Source organism: Sminthopsis crassicaudata, chromosome 1 (assembly GCF_048593235.1).
Source record: "Sminthopsis crassicaudata isolate SCR6 chromosome 1, ASM4859323v1, whole genome shotgun sequence".
NCBI classification, from domain to species: Eukaryota; Metazoa; Chordata; class Mammalia; order Dasyuromorphia; family Dasyuridae; genus Sminthopsis; species Sminthopsis crassicaudata.
Genome location: NC_133617.1, coordinates 472,314,108 through 472,340,710, shown reverse-complemented (window position 1 = coordinate 472,340,710; position 26,603 = coordinate 472,314,108). Strand labels below are relative to the sequence as shown.

The following is a 26,603-nucleotide window of genomic DNA, read 5'->3' as shown; positions in this document are numbered from 1 at the left end:
CTAGGTTCTCTTGTGAAGTTATGTAAAACATTTCTTAAAAAGCTAAGACAAATTATTGAAGAAAGAGTTTTTTGGGTTCCTGAATCCAGATTGAAAGAGCTCCTTTCAGTATCTATTTGGGAAATGGATATATTTTTGAGGTTAGGTGAAAGTGAAAGTTAAAAAAAAAAAAAAGTCTTGCCTTTTCTTGTGAGAAAAGAAATGTCAGCTCTGCATAGCTTCTGAGAGTCACAAATTAGTGTTGTAGTTGGAGCTAGAAGACCTTGGTCTCAGTACTAGCTCTGCTACTTAGTAGCAAAATAGTCAACTTCTCTGATATTCAGTTTCATTATCTATAAAAGGAATAATAATTACACCTGTACTCCCTATCTTTTAGTCAATGTGAGAAAAGTGCTTTTATAATCCTTAAAGTGCTCTACAATATGTAACTTTAAGCTCTTCTCCCTAAGAGGACCAGACTTTCCAAACTATCTCCTTATTAAATGTTTGATTTTTAAAGACTTGCACTGGTGGACAGCTCCCAAGAAATGTCTTGGCAAGAAGCCCAGAGCTAAGTTCAGGATTGGTTAGTAGGTAAACTATTAATTGTAATAAATTTTAACACCTAAGCTAAGCTAAGAATATGAGAATTCTTTCCAGAAAAACAAACACAGCATAATTCAAGGCCCTTTTCTTTTTCCCTAAAACCTTCTTTTCTTCTTAACTTCTCCATTTCTATTAAGAGCTGTCATCCTCAACCCTCTCTTTCTCACTCTTCATGTTTAATCATTTGTCACAGTATATTTTATATATGTTTACTTCTCTACATTCACATGGCCACTACCCTACTTCAAATCCTCTTCTCCTGTTATCTAGACTATTGAAATGTCCTCCTATTTGGTCTCTCTGTATCTAGTCCTTCCCCTTTGCAAACCATCCTCCATAGCTACACATTGACATTGCTTTATTTTACTTTCTAAATTATAAATTGCTGGAACTCTGTCTTCCCAGAAATCAGCTGGAGTCAGGATCACTAAATGTCTTTATTCTTGATCTTTTACGGTCAAGGTCAGGGGATTAGGTCTAGCAGTCTCACACACACCTTCCTCCCTCAAACGCCTGGAGAGACTCAGCATGAGCGTCTCAATTTCCTCTTCCTCCTCCTACTCTTCCCACACACATCACCTCCCCCTCTTTGTCCCACCAATCAAGTCAGCACAGAATAGCTGGGGAGAGTCAACCTTCAAACAAGTTAATAGGGAACCTTCCAATTGGCAATGTGCTCCATTATCCAAATGCATTTGCTCAGTTCTAGCCCTTTACAATAAATTTTTAAAGAAATATTTTTTAAAAAAAATTTTTGCTTCCAAATTCTCTCCTCTCCAGCTTCTACCCAACTTACTGAGAAGGCAAGTAATATATTATCAATTATATATGTGAAATCATGCAAAATATATTTTCATTTAGCCCTGTCACCAAAAAAGCAAAAAAAAAAAAAAAAAAAAAAAAAAAAAAAAAAAGTGAAAAAGTTACACGTCAATTTGCACTCAGGATACACCAGTTCTCTCTCTGGAAATATACAGCATTTTTCATCATGAATTTCATCTCAGAATTATTTTGGATCAAATTGATATTCCTTTAAAAATTTTGCATTTGCATTTATTATGAACTTGACAGAAATGAACATTTTCATATACAAAGAAAAACAGAAAATTGTATATGAAGCAATAAATATTTTTAAAAACATAGTAAATTTAACAAATTTGTTCCAATATTGCCCTGCTTGTTTGTTCCAATATTGCCCTTCTGGACTTCCTTTTATTTTTTATATATATTTTTAAGTTTTTTCAATTTTTGGTTCACAAATTGATATTTCTTTCCCTCCTATTTAATAGTATTTCAAATTTTCCAATTACACATAATTTACAGCATTAATTTTGACAAGATTTTGAGTTCTTTTTTTCTTCCTCTTCCCCTCCCCCAGATGGCAAACAGTCCAATATGTATATATGCAATATATACATATACAATCATATTAAACATACTTACACATTAGTCTTATTGTGAAAGAAGAATGAGAACAAAAGGGGAAAACCACAAGAAAGAAAAAAAAGTGAAAATAGAATGTTTCAATTTGCATTCAGACTTCATTAATTGGGATGTGGATAGCATTTTCCATCATGAGTTTTTGGGAATTGTCTTAGATCACTATTGCTGAAAGAGCTAAGTCTTATCAAAGTTTATCATTAAACAATGTTGTTGTTATTGTGTACAACTTTGGTTCTGTTCACTTCATGCAGCATCATCAGTTCTTGTCTTTCCAGGATTTTTGAAATCTGCCTGCTCATCATTTCTTATAGCACAAGAGTATTCCATTACATTCATATACCACAATTTGTTCAGCCATTCCTCAATTGATGGGCATCCCCTCAATTTCCACTTCTTTGCTACTATCAAAAGCCCTGCTATAAACTTTTGTACATATGGGTCTTTTCCACTCTTGATGATCTCTTTAGGGCATAGTTCCAAGTTACTCACCAGAATAGTTGGATCAGTTCACAACTCTACCAGCGATGTATAAGTGTTCCAAACAAAGTAATATTACTAACAAAGTGATAATAGGCATGGCATGTCTTTTTTTTTTTTCTCCAAGAAGCTTCAGTGGCTCCCTCCTGCTTTATTTGGTAAAATAAAAACTTTTCTGCTTGGGTTTTTAATGCCCTCTAGCAGTCAGTCAGCTCTATCTTACCTTTCCATGCTTATTCAATGTTGCCAATTCTGGTTTACTTAATTCTCATTCAAAATGTTCACTCTCCCATCTCTAGTCCTCTTCACAAATTGTCTGTTGTGTTTGGAATTCATCTCCCTCCACCTTCTCCTTAAAAGGAGAAGCCACCTTAGCTTACTTCAAAACTCAATCCAAGTGCCAATAAAGGAAGGCTGTCCTGATCCCAGCAGTTGATTAGCACTTTTGGAATTTATTTCATATTTTTGTTATTTTTATTCAGTCATTTTCAGTCTTATCTAACTCTTCATGATCTCATTTGGAATTTTCTTGGCAAAGATGCTGGTCTGGTTTGCCATTTCCTTCTTTAACTCATATTATGGATGAGAAAGCTGAGGCAAATAGACTTTCCCAGTATCACAGAGTTAGGCAAGATTTGAACTTGGGTCTTCCTTACTCCAGGATCAGCACCTATCCACTATATACTTTGTATATATTTTGAGTTTACTTTTCTGTATTTGTGTTGATTTCCCTTTAATATAATGTACCCTCCTTGGAGACAGTAGCTATTTTGGTTTCCTGTTTGTATTCCTTCTTCCAATCTAGCATGTTGCCATAGGATATTGTTAATACTTAATAAATGCTTCTTTAATTAACAAAGTTGACCAAAAGGAAAAGTTTCTAAGTCCAAGTCACTTTGTAGTGGGTAACATTTAAAATACTTCAGAGTTGAGACTTTTCTGTTGCACTCCTCTTTTGGGATCATGACAGCCCTAAACCTAATCTGCTCATTGTATTTTAAGTTTCTTGAAGGAGACTGCATTGTGTCACTGTACACAATAGGTATGCTTAATAACTTCTTAGTAAAATCACATAGCAGGCCAAGTGTCCTAGTTATTCCCTGAGTTTGTCTTTCTTTAAGCTTTCTTGAATGTAAGCTTCAAATATACTCCGTTCCTCTTCAATTTGCCTTGAGATTGTTCTCTCCCGTCAGGGCCCAACTTGGTTATCACCTCCTTCTCAACTAAGCATTCGCTTACCTCCCCATAAAAAGGATCTTTATCCTCCAATAATTTTTTTAAGCACTTTGACTAGAATTCTTTGCCTTATTTACATGTTTTTGCTAGCAAGTCATATTTTAGATTAAATTATAAGTACCTGTAGGGGAAGGGCTCTATTGTTTTTCTTTTTCTTTTTTTCCTTTTTAAAAAAATTCCCTGTACCTATTTGGACTCTGGTGGAGTTTGAGAATTGTCAAACTGGTTTTACAATCCATCTCTGCTTCACTGGATGGTTTACTTTAAGGTAAAATTCAATTAAGAATCACAGGATTGGGGCAGCTAGGTGCTGCAGTGGATGGAGCACTAGACCTGAGTTTAAATCTAGCCTCAGGCACTTAACAAGGCCTAGCTGTGTGACCTTGGGCAAATCATCTAACCCCAATTGCTCATCGAAAAAACAAATAAAAAAGAATCACTGGATCTCAAATTTGAAAAGACCCTGGAGGCCATCTAGCCCAACTATATCTTTGAATAAGAATCCCTCCTACTAAGTTCTTGATGAATAGTTATCTGGTCTCTGGTAGAAGATTTCTGAGTCGAGGGAGGGGGACAGTCCCCATTACTCCCTAAAGTGGCCAGTTCCACTTTCGGACACCTCTAATTGTGTTTTACTTCACATTTTTTGATAACTCAGCATTTCTTCTGGAATGGAAGTTAAAATGGCACTAGACTTAAGCATCCAAAATACCTGCATTATCCAGTTTATTCCAGGTTTGTTGAATATTTATTAAGGCTCTATATAAGCATTGTGCTAAACTGGGGGAAAAAAAGATAGACAAGCATTCCCTGCCCTTAAGGAGCTGACATTCCATTGAGAAGGATACAACAGATGAGTACAATTTTGGGAGATCTGAGGAAACAGAGAACTCTTAACAATTATGGGAATTAGGGGAGGCAACTAAGCTACACTTTGAAAGAAATGGTTAGTGAGAGATAAGAAATCTGGGCGAAGGGTTTTCCAAACTTGGCCTTAGGGGTAAATGACCTATAACAGAAATGTAAAACTCAAATAGAAATAGAGTGCCTAAGCCCCCGCTGGCTAAATAGTGACTAAGAAAACCACAAATTACTATTATCTATAGTTTATTGTATTCTTGTATCTGTTGTTAAATACAGTATTTCCCTATTACATTTTAATCTAGTTCAATCCACACTGGGGAGAGTTGCCTGTCTTCTCAGCAACTTGCTTGACAATTTCTGGCCCACACATTGTAGAGAGGCAGCAGAGGGCACGCTAAGTTGAAAAATAGCTTGGCTAGAATGTAGAATGGTTGAAGGAATACAGTGTGAAAAAAGGCTAAGGAATGGTATGGAGCAAAATTGCAGAGGGCCTTACATACAGGGTTTCCTAACCTTTTTGTATGTGTGTCTTGAACCCCTTTGATGGTCTAGTGAAACCTATGGAACCTTCTTGAAATATTAAAAAAATTCATAAAGGAAATCTCAAATCTATAATCTGATTGAATTTAGAAGGTACTCAATGCTGACATAATAAATGAGCAATTATTAGGTACCAAGCATTATGGTTTAGTGCTGGGATAACAAAGAAAGTCACAGAGACGGTTCTTGCTCCAAAATCCAAATTTTACTATTTAGGAGCATCCTCCTTAATATGATTGTATCTACCATGCAATATGCTGATGTTCTTTGTTCTATTGAGAAGAGAAAAATTCCATAAGGGAAAGAATATATTGGAAACAGGCAAACTGGCTCTTTTATTCATTTGAAGTTGACCCTGGGCAAGTCAATATTAATTTATCACTAATTAATATTAGTAATGCAAATAATATTTTTATTTACCTACCTCATAGTTGCAAACCTTAAAACACTACTGAAATGTAAGTAATTATTATAGATGTGAGATTTCCTGTGATTTATTTAAATCACTTGACAATTGTAAAGCAAATATTGCTATTTCCATATGTATTTCCATCTTCCATGTGTACTGATTTCGTAGTAAAGCCAATTACCTTCTAGTCTTTGAAATTTACTTTTACAATCAACCATTTCCCCACATTCTTCATGATTTAAAAAATTTTTTTTCAAGGGAAAAACCCTTGCAAACAGATGTTATTGGGGAACGGTTTGAAACGGTGTAAAATGAAGACAGATTGGATACAGCTGGAGTTTTTAAATCTCGGGTCTTCAATCTATAAGTAGATTTCACGGAGTCTGTGAATTTGGATGGAGGAAACATCCTACATCTTTATTTTCATTAATCTCAAACTAAAAGTTAGCCATTTCTTCCAATTATTTGTGAGAAAGGGACTATAAATTTTTTGCCAAATGAGTCCCAGGACACACAACATACACAAAACTTAACTCCAGAACTCGTCCATTTCCAGGGAGAGAATCTTCTGACTCCTAAACATGTTATATCTCCATGACACACCACATAGAAAGTTAACTTTTCTTCAAACAAAACTTTGATACATAGGAAATGGCGCAAAATATATTACTAACTGGATTTTCAAAGAAGCCTTCAGTCAGAAAAAATGATCAACATCGTCAGGTCTTTCCGACCCTGCCGCTACATTCCCGCGTTCCGTTCCGCTAGAGCCCACGGGGTGGGTGCCAGTACAGTGGTTTTCTCTTGGAGGAGGATTTGTGTGGCTTCGTGCGTGGGGGTCTAGGGGGAGACTCCTCTCTCCCACGGCCTGCCTTTTGTTTCTTGGGATAATCGCCTTGGAGCCCCACTAGAAAGGGTGGGTGGGATCCTCGCACGAAACAAAGAACGCGGGGGGAGGGCGGAGAGGGTGTTTCTAAGTTGGGCCAGGGGACAAGGGCAGCACTCTGCGTTAGTGGAACCCTTGCAACCCCCGCCCTCGCCCCCGCCCCGAGGGCGGCTAATCGAGGCGACGGGGAAATCAGGAAGAGCGCTTGCAGTACAGCTCCCCCAAACCGAGCGGAAGGCTCCGGGGCCGGGAGAAGAGGCGGCAGCGGCGGCCGCGGCGGCCGCAGCCGCAGCTGCTCTTTAAAGGGGAAAAGAAACACACGCACACATACGCACGCACACTCGGGGGCAGCAGCGGAGCCGAAGGACGCCGGGGGCGTGGAAAGGAGTGATCTTTGCTCGCTGTCCGGAAAGGGTGGCCGGGACTCTGGAATGCTCTCGGTGCTGGGCAGACACCTAGGAAACTGCTTCACGATTTTCACCTCTTCCTTTGCCGCCGTTGACGCCACCCCGTAGTGAGAGGACTCCTAAGACATATCTCCTCGGCGTTCGCTCCACTTCCTCCTCCAGAGGGCTCAGGCACTTTGACGACCTTCCCCTCCCTCTAGGAGGGATGGAGGCGGGGAGAATCGCTGGCCCGTTACTTACTTGAAGCTCCACTAGAGCTACCGCCTCTTAACCGCGGGGCTGGCGGCGTGCCGGGCTACACAGCGGAGTTGGCGTGGCGCGGCGCCCCCTGGCGGCGAGAGTGGAGAACTGTCGCCGGCGCCGGCTCCTGACCCGGAGGAGGCGTCGGCGGCGGCGGCGGCGGTGCCCGGATGGAGGCACGTCATTGTCCCCCGCCGGGCGGTTCAGGCTGTGTGCGGCGGCGGCGGCAGCGGCGGCGGCGATAGCAGCGGCGGCAGCGGCGGCAGCGGGCAGCGGCAGCAGCAGCAGCAGCGGAGGAGGCGGCGGCGGCGACGGCCGGACGGGGATGGAGGGAGTGAGGAGCAGAGCCAGGTAGTCGTAGCCGCTTTCTCTCTCTGCTTTTAGACGATTTGTCCTTCCCCGCCGAAGGGGACTCCCCGGGGAGTAGGGTCGGGGCGCGGGGTGGTGTGTGTATGTGTGTGTGGGGGACACCCTGGAGCCTCAGCCTCTGCCTCTGCCTCCATCCCGGTTCCGACCCTAACCTGGCCCGGCTCTGGCAGAGGTCCCGCCGTTTCCCCCTCAGGCGTGGGGGAGATGGTGGTGGTTGGGGCAGCCGCGGCCTTTCCCCGCCCAGGTGTGGGGCGGGGAGGGGGCGCCTCAGCCCCCGCTCCGGGCCGAGGCGCGGCCGCCGCCCCCTCGCCCCCGGCGCAGGAAGGGGAAAGGGGGCTCCCCCCTCCCGTCACTCGGGTAGGCGTTGCAAGGAGGGACTCGAGTAGGGAATAGGGTGAAATCTACCCCCACCCGTCCCCTTTTTCTCCCCCTTCGTTGCCATGGACACTGCTTCTTAATGGTTGTCCCCCTCCCCACTTCTTCCGTCCCGCTTCATCTCCACAAGCTGTTTTCCTTGGGGGGCCAGGTAGGAGTTAGAGTGGTTGGGTGACTTGGGGTCCGGGCCCTGGGATGGGTAGGAGGAGGCTGAGCCCGCCCCCTGGCTGACTAGGTTCACCGGCAGGGCGGCTGCTGCTAGGCCCCAGAGCCGGTATCTTTCCCCAGGGTGGGCGTGTGCTGGAGTAGCTTCGGCAGCAGCTGGGAGGAAGGAGGGGGCATCATCTCCCTGCACCCCGCTAGGTCTGCTCCGCCTCCTTCCTCTCCTCAGCTTGATGCCTCCCCTCACGTTCTCCTTAGTGTCTCCTATCCCTATCCTCTACACCCCCCCAATTTTACCGCCATCCTCCTTTAAGCGTGTGCTCCCCCGACCCAACGCGCCCCCTCTTCTCGACTCTATTCTCTTCTGCTCCACCCCCCTCCATTTTTTTCTAGGGGAAAAATCCCCACCCTTATCGCTTGGCCCTCCTCTATTTAAGATAGTTTGCCCTTGTGTGAACTATAGAGCCCCTGCTTGTATTGCTCAGGGTTTTGTGTATATAATTTTCCAACGGTAGCAGAAAAGAAGAGATGGAGAAAGGGAAGGAAAGCAGTGTAATACGGGTGAGTGTGAAGCGCGTGTTTAGGAACACCACCACCACACACCTTGTTTAATCGTGCCTTTTTAAAAAACGGGCATCGACTGCCTCTACAATATGTCTTATTCTTTATGTTATTTAAAGTTATACCGAGAATACTTTTTTTCTTCAGATAAAAATGGGGGTATGGCTACCCTCTGTGATGTAAGATTTGAAATGAAGACTTTGTAGAATAAAAATCATGTAATCTGGGTTCTTGTATTTGAATTTAATAAGTTTACATAAGGTTAGGGCCATTGGAATTTCAGTTCTTGATTTTGCTAAACAGTTCTGTTTATTTTCAAGTTCTTATGTTGACATCCAATTTGCTTGTTTATGCGAAAGCATGGTGATTACTATAGGAATGTTATTTTAATGTAGTTATTTTAAAGTCAGTCAGTCTTACAACAGTATTGTGTTGGTCACTCATCTTTAAATTAGGCTTATTGTTCTGGATAAAGATAATATGATGTAGTTAATTTTTGTGATGTTTCTGCTTAAGGGATTTCTAAATTAGAAATTCCATCTTAATTTTTTCAAAACTATAAACTTTTAATTATTCAAAAGATGAATTCTATACTTTTACTGTTTATTCATTGAGTAATCAATTCACTTATGTTTTCACTTACAGTCACTTTCACTTTCTTTTTGTAATTACTTAAATATATTTGGATTATAAATTTCAAAATCAGGCAGTGTGATTATTGAATTAAAACAATTTTTAAAAATGTAATCTGACAAATCTTCAGCTTGGGGCCTGAACTCTTTTCCAAGCTTTTTGTTTTTTAAAAAGAAAACTGCTACATAATGAAATTACATTGTTTACAAAAAAAAAAAAAAAAAACAGTGGCATGTAACTGTTTCTTTTCTTCATCTTTGTCCAGATGTATATGGATTGCCACAATGTTTAATGATTCTTTTTTAACATGAAAAAGTAGGATGTATTCTAATACATATTCCTATCACCACCAATGAAAATTTGTCACTCCAAAGAAAACATGGATAAAGTTGACTCTTCACTTTTATACTTCCATATTTGTGTCCAACCTTTTTTTTTTTTTTTTTGGTGGGGGGAAGAAGAGGAAGGGCAGATAGTAATAGGAATGGCTTTGTTTACTTTGTTACTTGACTTTTGTTAGAAGTAGATGTTGACAGGAAAAAAGTAATTTTTTGAGGTAGTGGTTTACAAGTACTAGTAATAAATGATTAAATATTCAATCAATTTCGGAAAGTTCAATTATATTAATCCTGAGACATGAGAAATTTAACACACAGTTGCTTGTATTGTAGGAATTTATATAAAAAATCTAGTTTATGAAATTTATTAAGTTTACTATAAGAAATACAAGAAATTATTGAGTGAAAATATGTATATAGAGAAAAAGAAAAAGAGTTAATTAGATTTGCTTTCTTTCCAAATCTGGAATTAACGAATATATTGTCAACATTTTTTTTTTTCTCATTGGATTTTTAAAACACAATCCATAATTGAACCAAATGAAGTGAATCCTTTGTGATCATTTATTATTTGTTAATGATTGACTTATAATTGGAAATTTATTTAGGAGAAATGAAAAAGTTATTGCTACTTTTTCATGTTTTTTTATAAAGAAAACAATATAGACTTTTGAGCAGAGTGGTAACTTTACTCAAGCAGTGAATAAAGGTCTGTTAAACTAGCTTCAATGAAATCAAAATGAGAGCTTAAGTCAGGATAATTGAAATTATAGTAAATGTGGCGAAAGAAGTAAAAGAAATTTTGGGAGTAGAATTAATAGGTCTTGGCCATCTATTGGTTATAGAAAGTGAATGAGTTTTAAAAATCCATGCTTTTCCTAATCAACTATTTAAGATAATTATTGCCTAGTTTTCTTTATAAGAAGTGTGTGTGTGTGTGTGTGTGTGTGTGTGTGTGTATTTAAGTCATTTATACTTCAGTAATAGTTTCTCTTTAATTTCGGCCAAATACAGTAAAAATCAATAGTTGAGACCCTTTGGGAATTAGTGATTTGGTTCTAAATAAGTTTTCTAGTAGTTCCTAGTTACCCAACTTGCCCTGTTGTGTAACAAAATTTTGAAAAAATTTGAAAACTATTTTGGACAGCAATTCTTGTAATGTGTCATATATATGCACATATATATGTATTAATTAATTTTATTCAACATCACTGCTATTTCCTAATAACCTATTACCACCTTGATACAGCCTTTCTCTATATGTGAGAAGTATAATGAAAACAAACCAACACATCCACCATTCTGATAGTATATGTTTCATCGAGTACCTAAAATCTTCCATCTCTCAGGCAATACTAGGGAGTATTTTTAATGAGACCTCTTTAGTCAAGATTTGATTGATTGAAGTCATTTCATTGTTCAGAGTTCTAATGTTTTTCAGGGTGTCTTCTCAAATTTCTCAGAATTCTTATTTCTTATAACATATATATATGTCCTTATGTTCATATGCCAGAATTTATTTCCCAGTTGATGGGAACTTTCTTTGTTTCTAGCCCCTTATCACTATGTAAAATACTGCTATATAATTATTTGTGTATACACACCAGAGAGTGTATGACCCTGGGAGATAGGAGCTATTATAGTCCTCATTTTACAGATGAGAAACTAACACAGACAGAAGTTTAAGTGACTTATCCAGGATCACAGTGAATCAGGCTGAATTTTGTCTCTTTGACCTACTTGAGTTATGTACCTGCTAATGGGATTATGAGGTGAAAAGATTTAATGACTTTTCTAATGATTATTTTTGGGGGATTGGATCTGTGATTTCATTGGTACAAGGAACTCCCTTTTCTAATATAGTTTCAAATTATTTTCTGGAATGGTTGGAGCAATTCACTTCCACCAATAGTATTTTTTTGTGTGCCTGTTAAACTATAGCTCTTCCAGATTTGACTATTTCTGTCTTTTATCATCTTTATTAATCTGGTGCTATGAGGTGAGTGTTAATTTTAATTTGCACTTCTTTTATTAGTTATTTGGAACAGTATTTCATCCAATTTTTGGTAGTTTCAATTTCTTCTTTTTGACCAATTATCTATTGAGAATGAATCTTGTTCCTTTACTAGAGATAGTTGATGAAATGCCTTGGTGATTTTTTTTTTTAAGACAATAATATAATGAAAATAATTTAATCTTTTCTGAATGATTCTGAGTTATCACTTAAGTTCCAAGAGACTTACTTTTTTCATCTGTAAAATAAGGGGTTTGGATTAAATGTTCTTTAAGGGACTTTTCTAATTATAAATTTATATGATGTTAATGTGATCACTTCTATAAAAGGTAATGTGGTATAGTGGATAGAGAGCTCTTATCAGATCCTGGTATAAGTCCTGTTTCTAACATATATTGGCTGCACGATCAGAGCAAGTCACTCAGCTATTCTAGGAAGCTCTTTATTAACGAATTGGTAGAGGGACTTCTTTCAACTGGGAGTTCTATATACTGATGAAATCACAGATTAGGTCCCTATGATCATTGTAACTTTAAGTCAGTACAGTGTTCTAGCAGGAGTTTTAAAGAAAGTTTGGCAAATTTATCCCTGTTTCTGGTCACTAGAGACTTTGAACCTTCACTGTAATTCATGTAAATTTACTTATCACAAAATAAATACCTATATGCTATTGCAAGTAGACCTTTTTTTTTTCTTTTTAAATACATAAATGTGTAGAGTAATACTGAAAAGTGTAATCCCCTACCATGTGTTGCAACCTTGGAAGCTATCTGTTTTACTTACTGCTCCTAGTCCTGATTTTGCTATCAAGCTATGAAATACTATTTGACTCTTGCTAAATAGCCTAAAACAACTAGCTCTATTTTTGAGTTCTTATTTTGGTAGATCCATGTTTTTGCATGTGTATATGGGGTATTCCCTTTTTATTGTTATTCAGTCTAGTCAATTTTGTTCAACTTTTTGTGAACCTATTTGGCATGTTCTTGGCAAACATACTAGAAGTTGTTGCCATTTCTGCAGCTCATTTTATATATGAGGAAACTGGGGTAAACAGGATTTAGTGATTTGTCCAGGGTTACACAACTAGTAAGTAAGTATCTAAGGCCAGATTTGAACTTGAGTCTTCCTGACTCCTGATGTAATACCTTATTCTCTGCTCCACCTAGCTGTTCCTAGATAAGTTGTAACTCTACATTTGTGATTTCCACTAGATTTCCTAAACCTAAGGTATTGTAAATATTACCTTTAATATTTTCATAGGGTACTAATGTATTTGAGTTGTCCATCTGTTGTCTCTTATTTTTGCTACATGACCCTCATCTTTCCCACTAATACTTATTTCTTATAATATCTTTTATATCATCTTTTGAATACATTTCCTCATTTAAAATATGCTACAACCTCCTTTTCCCTACTAGGTATCTTTTTACTGCCTTTTAGATTATTTGTAATTTTAACCTTTCAAGATTATGAAATTTTATCATTTCCAGCCATATAGAATTACTAGGAAAAATATTAATGAAAAACCTTGAATTTTGCAGGCTGAGCAGTTTGCAACCCTTGAAAGCATTGCATAGTTTCTTAAATATGATCTGGCTTGATCTTTCTTTTCAGTTCTAGGCCTGTATCACTGACTCAAAACAAACACATACACATTGAAAGTTGTTAAGATAGGCTGTCTTTCCCCCCCCCAATTGTTAAATTTACTTTGTAATATTGAAAAAACTGAATATAACTAAAGTTTGCAGTTTCACATGAATTACTCTTTTTGTATTTGAATGTTGGTATTCAATTTATTTATTTTTTATTTTTATTTTTTAGAAAAGGAGAGGGGGAATGGAGAGGGAAGCACTGTAGCCTGCAAGGGAGGAGCCAGGAAAACTTAGTCTCATCCAGTGAGGTAAAGTCACAGGTAGGCTGGAAAACCAGAGAAGTGAAGATTGTCAGAAATTATCCTTAGAAAGAAGGTGAAGTAGTTAGTAGTAGCCCCCTTTTCTATGAAGGAGTGAATAAATCAGCTTTGCTGAAGGAAGAAGCCATATTGATAAGATCACAGTTTGTATTATAAAGAGAGACCCACAAGAAACAGTGCCCTTGGCTTAGTGACCCAATTCTGATTTCATTCCTTAGAGGTTTTTGAATAGAAATTACTTTTGGTTGTTCAGTTATCATTAGGTAATGCCAACATCATCCCCAATATCAGAGGAGAAAACTCCATACAGATTCCCTGTAGGGGGAAAAAAAACCCTAAGGCAGCACACTAGAACTGAATCTAAATGGGATGGGAACACAAGAACAGATACAGTAGAACTGGCAAAGTGTAAACTCTGGTTCTTCAGAACTGTCAAGAAAATATTGACCAGACCTTTGATATTCAAATAATTTCACAAATGATATGTTTTTGCATTGTTCATCCTTGGCCTTGTCATAGATTTTATATATCCAAAATAAAGACATTCTGGAATCTCAGGACCTCCCTTGGTATGCAAGAGAAAGCTACTTTATACATGCCCATTGCAGCCTATAGGCTGCCTGCAAGCATTCAGATGTATATAGAGGGGAAGGTAGGCAGGTCAGGGGTCATATTTGGGACAGAAAATCAACATATCCATTATCATGTATGTCTACTCCATTATTACTCTGTGGAAGGTTTCTGAGAGTGAATGATCCTGAAGTTCCTGGGAAGCAGGAGTCTATACTGGAATTGAGTTTTCTCTTGTCTCAATGCTATTTCGCTATATATACCTGATCAACCCAGACCAGAAATTTCACACTGCAGCATAGTGAAAATGTTAAAGGCTTATTGGCTAGTTGCATGGCCATAATCTGGACAATGAATGTTTTTCTTTTCATTGTTTTTCCAGCGTGAATGATTAAACCAGTCTCTTTTGCCTTACTGAGGATTTCACTGAAGTTTAAGTTATAAGTAGGGCTTAATGACATCATACAGATTGCATTCATGAATAGGAAATTTGGATGATCTAATCAATAAGAAATTCTTTTTCATTTTAAACATTTTCCATAGTATTGAACAACACCTTCACCAAACGCACTACCTTTCTGTTCAATATTTTGTCTGATGTTAATAACTCAGTGTTGTTATTGTTCAGTGTAATTCCTTTGAGCTTATCTCTCAAGGATTTTCACGTAATGTGGACATATGAGTAAGAGATGACAAGTGTGAGGAGAACCTTCAAGTTTATACTTTACCTGACCAAGTTAATTCTTAATAAACATGGATATTTTTGTTTTCTGTAGCTTTTGCAGTCAGTTATGTGACGATCCAGTATGAAAAATAAAAGTCTACCTGTTCTTTTTTCAAATTTTTATTAAAAATGCTTTCTGTGCATTTGTAGGCCGTTCTCATAAACATGAAGAGAGTTTTAAGGAATCTAGCAGTTGAGTTTTGGTAGTTGCCCTTTTTTGTCACTTTAAAAAAAATTGCTCTAGTGATCTTTTCCATTCTGTTTAGAATCATTCCATTTTGAGAGAGAATTTAAGCTATGATTCCTGAGTACTTCTAAAATTGTCTTGTTTCCCCGTTTAAGCTTTTGGATTTGCTTCCCCTACTTCCCTTGCTGTCAATCTACCCAGTTATTTTTTCTTGTGCTGTTAGTATGTTCTCCTCTCTCAGCTTTTTATTTTAATTTAATACTTTTAATTTATTTGAAATAGATTTGAAAACTTGATTACCTGAGTTTATTAAAATTATTTGTCAACCAAGAAAAGATAAACCTTTTGAGGGTATTTGGCTCTGTTATAATGGCATGTGTAAGCTTTAGAGTATGTGCCATAGACTTTATTTATTTATTTTTTTATATTCATAGTTTAGGATTGGGGCTCTGAATTTTTAGATTTTTCAGGTTATCCAAGTAAATAAAGTTGTCAGATCTAGGTGAGTGAGGGGATTCCTTCTTCTACTAAATGCAAAGCTTTCATTTATTAAAGTGTTTTAGTACTACTTCTGAAAATGTAGCTAATAAATTATAAAAATGAGATTTGAAGCTCTTCTTCAGACTTCATCTAAAATGTCACATGTAAAGGCTTCTCTTTTAAATAAGCCAGTTTTTAAAATTGGTTTTGAATTGTTTTGTGTTTATACACTTAACTTCTTTCTATTGAGGTCAAAATTCACAAAGTTGGTTTTGAATTGTTTCCTGAAAAGTAAAGGTATCTCAAGGTGCTTATACACTCATCTTCTTTACATTTAGATCAAAATCAAAACCATGAACTAGATTCTTATGAGATTAAAAAAAAATTTCCACTAAAAAATAAAAAGATGGAAAGATTAGCTAGAGTAGACCAAATGTGCTGAAAAAGTCCCTGATAGAAGGAACTCAATTTTGAGAGTGTTTGAAGAATCAAGCCTTTAGGCTACCTGAAGGGGGGAAAAAAGTTAAGATTTGGAAAAGACATTCAATAGGATGTTGATAACTATTAACCTATCTGCCAACATTTTTATCTTACAAAGTCTGTATGAGAAAAATTACATATTTATTGAGCATGTCTTGAAAATATAAGAAAGCAGTAGGCAAGCTTTCGCAAATAATATCCTGCAGCTAACCACATCTTTTTAGGCTCATAGTTGCCTAGAATTACAGAAAATATAAAATCTCACTGTGCTGTTTGTTGACTGTTTTGCCTTGGTAGAACAAAATATAATTTTGGGAGCTCTTTTTCCAGTAAGATGTCTTGTACAATCATTAAAGACTTCTTGACACATGCAAAGACAGAGACAATTTTGTTCTGTCAATCCTAACTATTGGTAGCAAATAAGGCATAAAGCAAGGGGAGATATAACTCAACCAAAGGTGAGATTGGAGAATATCCAGGAGAATCCAAATATAAGACACATTTACCATAGATGGTGCACATATTTATGGATTACATTGAGCTAATTGATTTTCTTGAGTACTGTAGAGCTTTCTGAATTATCCAAATCATTCAAAAGAGTTTGGTCTAAGAATTGACACTGGAAAACTAAAGTAGATAAATAATGTCTGATGTCCACACTATGAAATGCAGTTGGATAGAAGGCCAATTGAGTTGGTTCATCATTACCTATATCTGGGACAGACACTGTAGGTGGATTATGATCTGGTTCTAGAGGTAGGAGGTAGAAAATGGTCTGGATTTCATTTAGCTAATCTTAGTACTTTCAGTGACCTCACATTTCTGAAACAAAAACACTTTAAACACCAGTATTGTTCTAGTGATTGCAAATTATGGAATGCTATAATCATCCAAAAAAATCAAGATTTCAGATAATCCAAAGGGCAATGGAAAAAAGACAATGTAGTGTGCTATAGCATATTAACAACAATAAAGTGTACGTTAAATATATCACCAAAACTATGTGTGATAGAAAAATATAGAAAAATATGCTTGTGTAGTAAGAGTGAAGGATATGACAGTTTATGGGTGCTGAACTAGTAGTCTTCAGATGATATTAAGGGATCTTGGACAAGAGCTTCACAGAATGACAGGTTAGGTAAGTTGCTATCTTCCTTGTTGGAGGGAGTCACACATTTAAAATTAAATTGAATTTACAGATTCCTTCAAGTACTGAAAAAAGCCACACTTGCATTTTGGCAGGAAAGAGTGCAAAATTGAAATGCTTATTAAATGGAAAAATCTGATCTTTTTGGGGGGAGGAACTAGATAGAGCAAGTAAATGTTGGAATCCAATTTGGAATTTTACACATTCCTCTAATATTTTAGGAGTATTTAAAAATTAATTGAAGTGTTCTCAAGTATGGCATTTTTAAAAGTTGATATTCCAAGAAAAGAATTATTGTGAAATAAGATTTGACATACTTAGAAACTTTAATGATTTAATTTGAAAATGTTTATTTACCAATGGATAGGAGAATTTAGGAAACCAGAATAGTTTAATGATAGGACAAATGATTCTTTACCCTTCCTATCTACTTATGAATAGCATTTCCAACTTTATATTTTTCCAGAGGTGAACAATGACTATAGTTGACAAAGTATCTGAATCTTCCAACCCATCAGCTTGTCAGAATCAACCTGGCAGCTCTGTGGCACCTTCACTCGGAGACATGGACTCAGGCTCTGCAAGTTGGGGAGCTGTTTCTTCTTTGACAGATATCCCCAAACACAAAATTTCTTTAGGACCAGTACCTGGTGCTGCAATTTATTCTAATTCATCTATTTCCGACAAACCAAAGCCATCAGCACAGAAGGATCAATGTGAGTATTTGTTTTTCTTCTTTGAAGAGAAAAATGTAACCCCCAAAAAATCCCATCTGTTATATAGCTTTGGGTTTTGTAGCATAGTGTTTTGGATCTTTAATTCATCAAAAGTCTCCTTATTTTGTGATGTATATTCAATTGATCAATAACTATTTTGGATTATGGTATAATGTTTTTAATGGGTTTTTTTTTTATGATTTTTACTTCTAATTCTTGGGTAAACTTTGACTTTCTGAGAATTTTAATGAGACAAGTGATACTATCAATAAACTTGATAGTTGCTTTCTTAATCGTAGGTGTTCATTTAAACTCTGTTTCTTTTCTTGACTGCCTTCCAGTAGTCAGATCATTGTTGGCCAAGTTCAGAGATCCACTTAATCTAGTGTGAATTTAAAATGCTTTGAAAGAGATTTGATAGCAATGCAAATGAACAGCCTAAACAAAATATCAAACTTGTTAGAAGTCCAATGTAGATTTTGATAACTTTGATCAGATGACTTTGAAGTGAAAAGAAAGGCAATAATTTTTACTTGGGAAGATTTTTATAGATAACTTACTGTTTGTATTACTTTCAAAATACTTTAAAAAAATACACTGAAATTTATGGTTTGTTTTTAAATGGTTCTTCATCAAAGCTTCTCAATATGTAATCCTTGAACTTTTCAAAACAATATTTTGATGACCACAATTCATTATGATATAGGTATTTGAATGTAGGCATTTGAAAACACTTTTCTGAAAAAGGGCTCTAGGTTTCACAAGATTGCTAAAAGGGTCTATAACAGAAAAAGGGTTAATAGTTTCAGCTTTAAGCCAACCCTGATAAGACCAGAACATTTTTGTCCATTTATAAAAGTGAACTTATCTACAAATATTCTGTATTTCAGCAGAGCCTTCCCCTGTGTTTGACTTATGAGTATTAATTATTGGCATAAATAAAATGATCAATATATATTCTCAAATATAAATTTTCTTAAGAAAGTTATATGTATATATATTATTGATATGTACAATGCCACTGGAGAAATTTTTTGTTCAAGCATACATATTATTAGGGATAGGGACTAGAGCTACGATTTCATTGATAAGGCAGATTTCCTGGTGAGACGACTTCCTTTACCAATACAGGTTGACGTCTTCTCTTCTGCTTAAAGTCTTAGAACAGGACTTTTTAACCTTTTTTTGGTCATTCACCCCTTTTTTCATATGGTAAAATATATAGACTTCTCATAGTAATGTTTTAGAAAGAATAAAATAAAATACATAAAGTTACTTAGGAAGCCAATTATATTGAAATAGTTATCAAAATATTTTTTTAAAATGAAGTTAACAGATCCCAGATTAAGAACCTCTGTTAGAGAGCTACATAGGCCCCTGAGAGGTTAAGTGAGGAGCTATGCAATATATATCCAGTTATATGTTAGTCAGGACACAAATCCACGTATTCCTGGTTCTGAAGCTGGTTCTTTATCCATTATGCCCCATCGCCTCCATGTTAGATATTCTATATTTTTAGATTTGATAAACACATGAAAAGTACTTGCTATACTAATTATTATTTTTTAGTTTTTATCCTTAAAGTATAGGCCAATCAAAGAGTAACTCTGATAAATTCTGAAAATTATTACAAAATACAACAGAGTCCTGTTCTTCCATGAAAGATAATTTATTAACTTTATGTTTGACTCTGGGATTCCCTGAGGACTGGCATTTCATAAAACTTTTTTTTTTTTTTTTTTTTTTTTTTTGTGCTAAAGGTGGACCCCCTGATAAAATACTCTGTAGATTTACAGTTCAGATATAGTACAGTTGTGAAATTGAAGTAATTATGACTTATTATTAATTACTGTAACAAATCAGAGACTTAAAACAAATACGAAGATCATTGTATTTAACACATAGGTAACTATGTTCCATTCTCTAGTTCTAATGAAGATAAATATCCTTAAATCTTTGTGAATCTGATAAGTATTATGTCTATGTCTTAAGAAATGAACCAATTAAGATGGCTCTGTGACTTGCTTCTTTGTCTTTCTGAACAACAATAGCCCCTAACAAAATAAAATAAATAACCCAGGTTGTCTAGCTATGGTTTCTGTGATAACAGACAAAATATAACCTCTTCTTTATAAGCTGGTACCTGTTGGGAGCCAATCTCTTCTTATGCCTGCTCTTCCACAATTTCAGTGATTTTATCTAATGTCCTTCCCCTTCACTCACTTTAATCATTCAGCTTTTCAAAGACCCTTCTGCCTATCCCCTACTGTTCCAAATTTCTGATACCAAGTCCTTTTCTAAAATCTACAGAATGTGTATAAATTATCTATTTCTAATTTTTCTTAAGACTTTTAAGATTTTTCAGGTAAAAAGTACAAAATAAGCATTTATTAAAGACCTATTATGTGCTAGGCACTATGCTTAAACACTTTGCAAATATCTCATTTAAGCCTCACAATAATCCTAGAAGGTAGGTGCTGTTATTATCCTTATTTTACATTTGAAGAAACTGAGGCAGAAGTTAAGTGATTTGCTCAGGATCATGCAACCAATAGGTGTCCAAGACCAGATATTAACTTGAATCTCTCTGACTCTAGGCCCAGGGTTCCATCTGTAGTGCCCCCTACCCAACCTAAAAATAATTCTTTTCATCCAACATTTTTGCTTTTCTGTGGTATGGTATCTTTTGTTAGCAAGAATATATCAATCTGATTTTAATCACTTTCACATTTAAAACAAAACAGAAAAGCAACATAAGAATAGGGATTTTAGCCTGTCATTGCGTTGGCATAGGGAATTCCAAGGTTAGGAAACTTCCTCAACCAGTTCAGGTCAGCAGATTTAAAGAGTTGCCAAGAGAGGTGTCTTGCCTTAGGGTCATACAACCATTATGTGTTTAGAGGCTATATTTGAATTTAGATTTTTTCTGCCTAGCTAACTCTACTGCATTATGTTGCCTATCATAAACAACATAAAATCTTTTTTTTTTTTTTTTTTTTTTTTTTTGAAATGCAATGCAAATCATTTTACTTGTTACAAGGTAAGATCCACCTCAGCCATTTACTGGTTGTATGACTCAAAATGTATCATTTATTCTCTCTGACCCTCAATTTCTCCTTCTTTAAAATGGCATCCAGGGTCTCCTTCATTCTGAATCAATGATCACATGAAGAATAAAATGAATAAAACTGCTAAAAAACAGACAAATATTCCTTTTCTGTGCCTAATATTTATTGGGACAGCAACAGTGGATAAAAAACATGCCCAATAAGATTGTGAGAACTCTGCTAAGTAGGAAAAGCAACCCCCATAGTCTCTGATATTTTTTTTTATTATATATATATATATATATATTTTATAATATTATCCCTTGTATTCATTTTTCCAATTTACCCCCCCTCCCTTTATTCCCTCCCCCCGACGACAGGCAATACCATACATTTTACATGTGTTACAATATAGTCTAGGTACAATACATGTGTGCGAATATCACTTTCTTGTTGCACAATAAACATTAGAATCCGAAGGTACATGCAACCTGGGCAGACAGATATTAGTGCTAACAATTTTCATTCCCCTCCCAGTGAACAACATAAAATCTTAAAAAAAAAAAAAAAACTTTCAAAACTTAAAAAAATATATATAAAATACTCAAAGGATTTAGAAACTTAATAAGTCTGTTTAAGATGCTAAGATGGAGAAGGTACTGAGTAAAGTACTGATTAAAAGTTAAAGTAGCTTTTCTAGCTCCATATCCCAGATTGTTTTTAAAATATTTTGTTAATGCCAGTAATCTTCTACATCAGCCTATTTGTTTCACCTATAGAATGAGCCTAGTGTTCTGATGTACCACTACTATAAATTTATTATTGTTACATTTAAATGTTCCATTTAAACTAATATTAAGATTTTTGGTGAAACATACTGATGTAAAGGCTTTGATGGTACTTATTTAATTTAAATATAGAAAATAGACAGTTTTTCACTTCTTCTGACTTTCTCTAATAATTATTTTTCTGTTAATACTTGATCTCCAGAAATGTACAAATCTTTCCAAAGTTTCAAAAATATCTATAGAACATGGATTATTCTGAGAATATAACTTAAAAGATGTCATTATCAGCTAGTGTAACACATAGTAGTATAATTAATAAAATATTATTTAAAAAGATCAAAACTTTTTTTTCAAAGGTAACATTTTGAAATGTGATATGTTTTTGTTTTTAACAGCTACAGGTGATGGCATTGCACCTCCACAGAAGGTCCTTTTTCCAGCCGAAAAAATTTGTCTAAAGTGGCAACAATCTCATAGAGTTGGAGCTGGGCTCCAGAATCTGGGCAATACGTGTTTTGTCAATGCTGCACTGCAGTGTTTAACATATACGCCACCTCTTGCCAACTATATGTTATCTCATGAACACTCCAAAATATGTAAGTTTTTTTTTGGTGATATATATATTTTTATTGTTTTTGTATGTATTTGTGTTTCTTTTTATTTTGTGAAGATCAGACTGAACAGTCAACAAGAATTTGTTAAATTCTTACTATGTTAACAATAACATCAAAAGAAATACTACTGTGTAATGATTTGGATTCTTATATGAGTCTGAAATTATAAGGAGAGGACTTATATATATATATAACATGTGAGATCCAACAGTTCAAAAAGTCTTTTGCATCTAGTTCAATCTAAAGTATATTCAAAAGTAATATGTTTAATGACCATTTGGCATTTTCTGAGTTGGCATTTTTTTTTTTTACCTTGCTAACAAATAACAGTGTATGACAAACAGCAAGGGACAAGGATTATGGAATCATAGCTTTAGAACTGGTCTACGTACATCCAGTACAACCTCATTATATTTCAAATGAAGAAACTGAGGAACCAGCAAGGTTAACATGTCCAAGGTTACACAATAGTAAATATCAGAAGGCAGGATTTGAATTCACATTGTCTGATTCCAGAACCAGTGCTTTGCCACTATACCAAAACATAAGCTGTCTTCTCAGCCTTATTTAAAGAGGGAGTGAAATAATTCGTATATGATGGTGTCCTCTAAAATAGTGGAGGAGAGAAATCTTCCCTTAAGTTCTTTTGCAAGAGGAAACTAATTTGAATTTTTTCCTTTCCTACTTTGTGCCTTCTCACTCTGCCATCTCTCCCCTTTTCCCCTTCTTTCTCCCTCTCTATTTACCTTCCCTCTTCTCTACCTTCTCCTTGGCTCATATAAACCTATAGCCTCTAGATCAAGAATAATAGTTTATATGATTTCTTAAATCAGTATTAAGTGGAAATAAACCTATACTCTCTTGAATTATATTATCCTGGTAGTGTTAGTAGGTACTCAGTGGCAGAATAATAGGTAAAGAACTTATTGCTAAATTTTGAATATATGTTTTCTTATTCTGTCTATTAAACATATTTTCTAAAGTTCTTTATCCCTATAAATTTATCTTACGTGTGGCATAAACTCATTCTCAGGTTTTTATTGTTTGATCTTAACTATATATCAGTGATCTATGTTCTCGCTCATGTTAATAGTCCATGCAACAGTATGGATCATAAAGCTATCTGTGCCTGCTCATTCTGTGTGACTCTTGTCTGTGTACCCATGAATCTAAAATAAGGAGTCCACTTAGTGTATTAGGATTTTTCAGCCTTGTGACATTTTAAGAATATTAATGGAGAAAGCAGATTCTCGTTTGGTCTTCCCTAATAACAAAACCTGCCATGTGGTTTTTTTTTCCCCCACTTGAAAATACTCAATCCTGATAACATTTCTCCAGAGTAGAACTTTCTTTTTGATAATGATTTTTTTTTCTAATATATATTCCTTTTGTTATTAAGAGGTAGGTATGAAGTTACTGGCAAGTCTGTCTTTAGTTTTCATCTTCTCTCTACTGTAGATGATAATTCTTCATTGATATTTTCATGGCTATTTCTGTTCTTATTGAAAGTAGCATAAGAAAGGAAACTTTTCAATAGTACTTGTCCAATAGGAATGATAGGATTATAGATAGTAGGAACTGAAAGGAAAGATGTATTGGAGGTCATCTAACCCAGAGGAGATAGAACTTCTGATTTTACAGCTAAAAAACCTGAATACTCTGGTATTAAGTAATTTGCCTATAGGCCCAGATCATTAAGTGTCTGAGGTAAGATTTGCATCTAGGTTTACGAATCTAATACTTTATCTAGTGTATCATACTTGATATCTCCTCATAAGAAAATGACTTTTCTCTTTTTCTTTCTTTTTTTTCCCCTTTCCTTTCCTTTTCCTTTTCCTTCTCCTTCTCCTTTCTTTTCCTTTTCCTTTTCCTTTTCCTTTTTTTTCCTTTTCCTCTTCCTTTACCTTTTTCTTTTCCTTTTCCTTTCCCTTTCCCTTTCCCTTTCCCTTTCCCTTTCTTTCCCTTAGGCAATTGGAGTTAAGTGACTTGCCCCTAGGGTAACACAGATAGGAAGTGTGGAAGTGTCTGAGGTCAAATTTGAACTCAAGTCCTTCTAACTTCAGGGATGGTACTCTATCCACTGCCCCACCTAGCTGCCCCATAAGAATTTAAACTTAAATCCTCTCGCTCAAAATTTAGGACTCTTTCTATATAGTGATGCATTGCCTTAGGAGAAATTACAGTTAAATTAAAAATCTTCCTTTATCCAAAATAAAACTGATTAGATTCTTGTAATTATCTTTTATAGCTTTCTCTTTTGGCTACTTTGGAAATCTGCTGTTATTTCCATATAAAAGAGCAGAAAATATTCTATTAATAATTAGGATAAATTATAATGTAGGGAAAAGTTTTTTTGGTTTTTGTTTTGTTAAGTCATTCTTGGTATTTATCATAATTTGCTAACTTCAGTATTTGTTCCATGATCTTTCAGGCCATGAGCAAGGATTCTGTATGATGTGTACCATGCAGGCCCATATTACACAGGCACTCAATAATCCTGGTAATGTCATCAAACCAATGCCAGTCATCAATGATCTTCGACGTAAGTTGCCTGGGACCTATTCTTAAAATGTTACTTCGGTATTTATTGGCTAGTTAATTTATTTATCATCACAATAGTTGTGACAGTTTTAAAAGTTCTGTATCAGCTGCCAGGTCATTTTCCTTCCTCTCTCAAGAAGTTCGTGTCTAGCTCATAGCCATCTTCTTTGTGTGTGTGTGTGTGTGTGTGTGTGTGTTCATGTGATTTTTAAAAATATTTATTTATTTGATTTTTACAAAAAAATTTATGCATAGGTAATTTTTCAGCATTGACAATTGCAAAACCTTTTGTTCCAACTTTTCCTCTCCTTCCCCCTGCCCCCTTCCCCCAGATGGCAGGTTGACCAATACATGTTAAATATGTTAAAGTATAAATTAAATACAATAAATATATATACATGTTCAAACAGTTATTTTGCTGTACAAAAAAAATCGGACTTTGAAATAGTGTATAATTAGCCTGTGAAGGAAATCAAAAATATAGGCAGACAAAAATAGAGGGATTGGGAATTCTTTATAGTGGTTCATAATCATCTCCCAGAATTCTTTCCCTGGGTGTAGCTGGTTCAGTTCATTATTGCTCTATTGGAACTGATTTGGTTCATCTCGTTGTTGAAGAGGGCTTTGTCCAACAGAATTGTTGATCATCATATAGTATTGTTGTTGAAGTATATAATGATCTCCTGGTCCTGCTTATTTTACTCAGCATCAGTTCGTGTAAGTCTCTCTAGGCCTTTCTGAAATCATCCTGCTTGTCATTTCTTACAGAGCAATAATGTTCATATACCACAATTTATTCAGCCATTCTCCAATTGATGGGCATCCACTCAGCATAGCCATCTTCTGACACACTAATCCTTTCCCTTATTTAGTGAAGATCCCTTCAATATTTTGGCCTCACGTTTCAGCAAAATCCTTACTTCTCATGATTTCCAACTTAGTCACACACAAAGATGTTCCACTATGAATCTCAATAAGTGGAGTGGTAAAATTATTTTTTTCTAATCATAACCTCTTTTTAATTCATTTCTCCCTGTGCCTTACTCCTTCCATACCTTCTCTTTTTATCTCACCATGAATTCTCTAATCTACTCTTAAGTGTTTTTCTAAGCCAACAGTCTTGTTCTGGCTACACTTTTCTACTTGACCTTGGAATTACCATTTCAACTTCATACTTTCTCAATCCTTTCCATTTTCTTCTATTATCACCACCTGCCTCCTTTCAGTTCTTGTGCTATTGAACAGTGCCAGAGGAAATTATACAGTCATACTGACTGGTTCTACTACAAGTTTGCTATCTAATCCCAGTCTGGCCATTCCTGGTGCAGGGCACTTAACTGTCCTTTAAGTCCCTTTGCCTTTTTTCTCCTCAAAAAAAAAATGTTATGATTACTCTTCTCACTTCATATATCTTATACCTCCCTTGTCCATCTTCCTCAGCATAAGACCTGACATTCTATTTTACTGATAAAAGTGAAATCACTATGGGATCCTTCATTTCTCCTGGTTTATTTCTAAAAAGTCCTTAACATAATCCAATGTCATTCTCTTCTTCTTTATTCCAGATTAACACACTTGATCTTAGGCCTTCCAGCTTTTTTAGCAGATTGCCCCTACAGCTTTCCTTCACTCTGTTTTTTATTCTCTCTCTATTTTCTGTCACCTTTCTAGCCAAGGAATCCAATGTGTGGTTCATAGTCTTTTCTACACTAAAATGCCTGCCTCTTTTCTAAGGAGACTTTACGATGTATGTTGATGTTACCTAAAAAACTAATTGCTTTCAAAATATGTCCAGATCACCTTCATTCCTAAAAAAAAATACTCCTTCAATTGACCATACCGTTCCTTCAAGCTATCA

General features: G+C 35.9%; 1 protein-coding gene across 6 annotated transcripts in view; it reads left to right on the top strand.

Moving 5' to 3' along the window:
* Positions 1 to 26,603, top strand: part of USP42 (ubiquitin specific peptidase 42) — a 114,383-nt gene that overhangs the window by 55,166 nt on the left and 32,614 nt on the right. For 2 of the 6 annotated variants that reach the window (XM_074281052.1, XM_074281049.1), the window contains exons 3-5: positions 17,506 to 17,755; positions 21,986 to 22,186; positions 24,636 to 24,746. In XM_074281052.1, coding sequence (XP_074137153.1) covers positions 17,515 to 17,755; positions 21,986 to 22,186; positions 24,636 to 24,746 — 553 coding nt within the window. In that variant the 5' untranslated portion in view covers positions 17,506 to 17,514. Of the gene's footprint in view, positions 1 to 7,273; positions 7,442 to 8,428; positions 8,555 to 13,369; positions 13,452 to 17,505; positions 17,756 to 21,985; positions 22,187 to 24,635; positions 24,747 to 26,603 lie in introns of those variants that run through there. The other 4 variants (XM_074281047.1, XM_074281048.1, XM_074281051.1 and 1 more) reach the window with 4 other exon arrangements.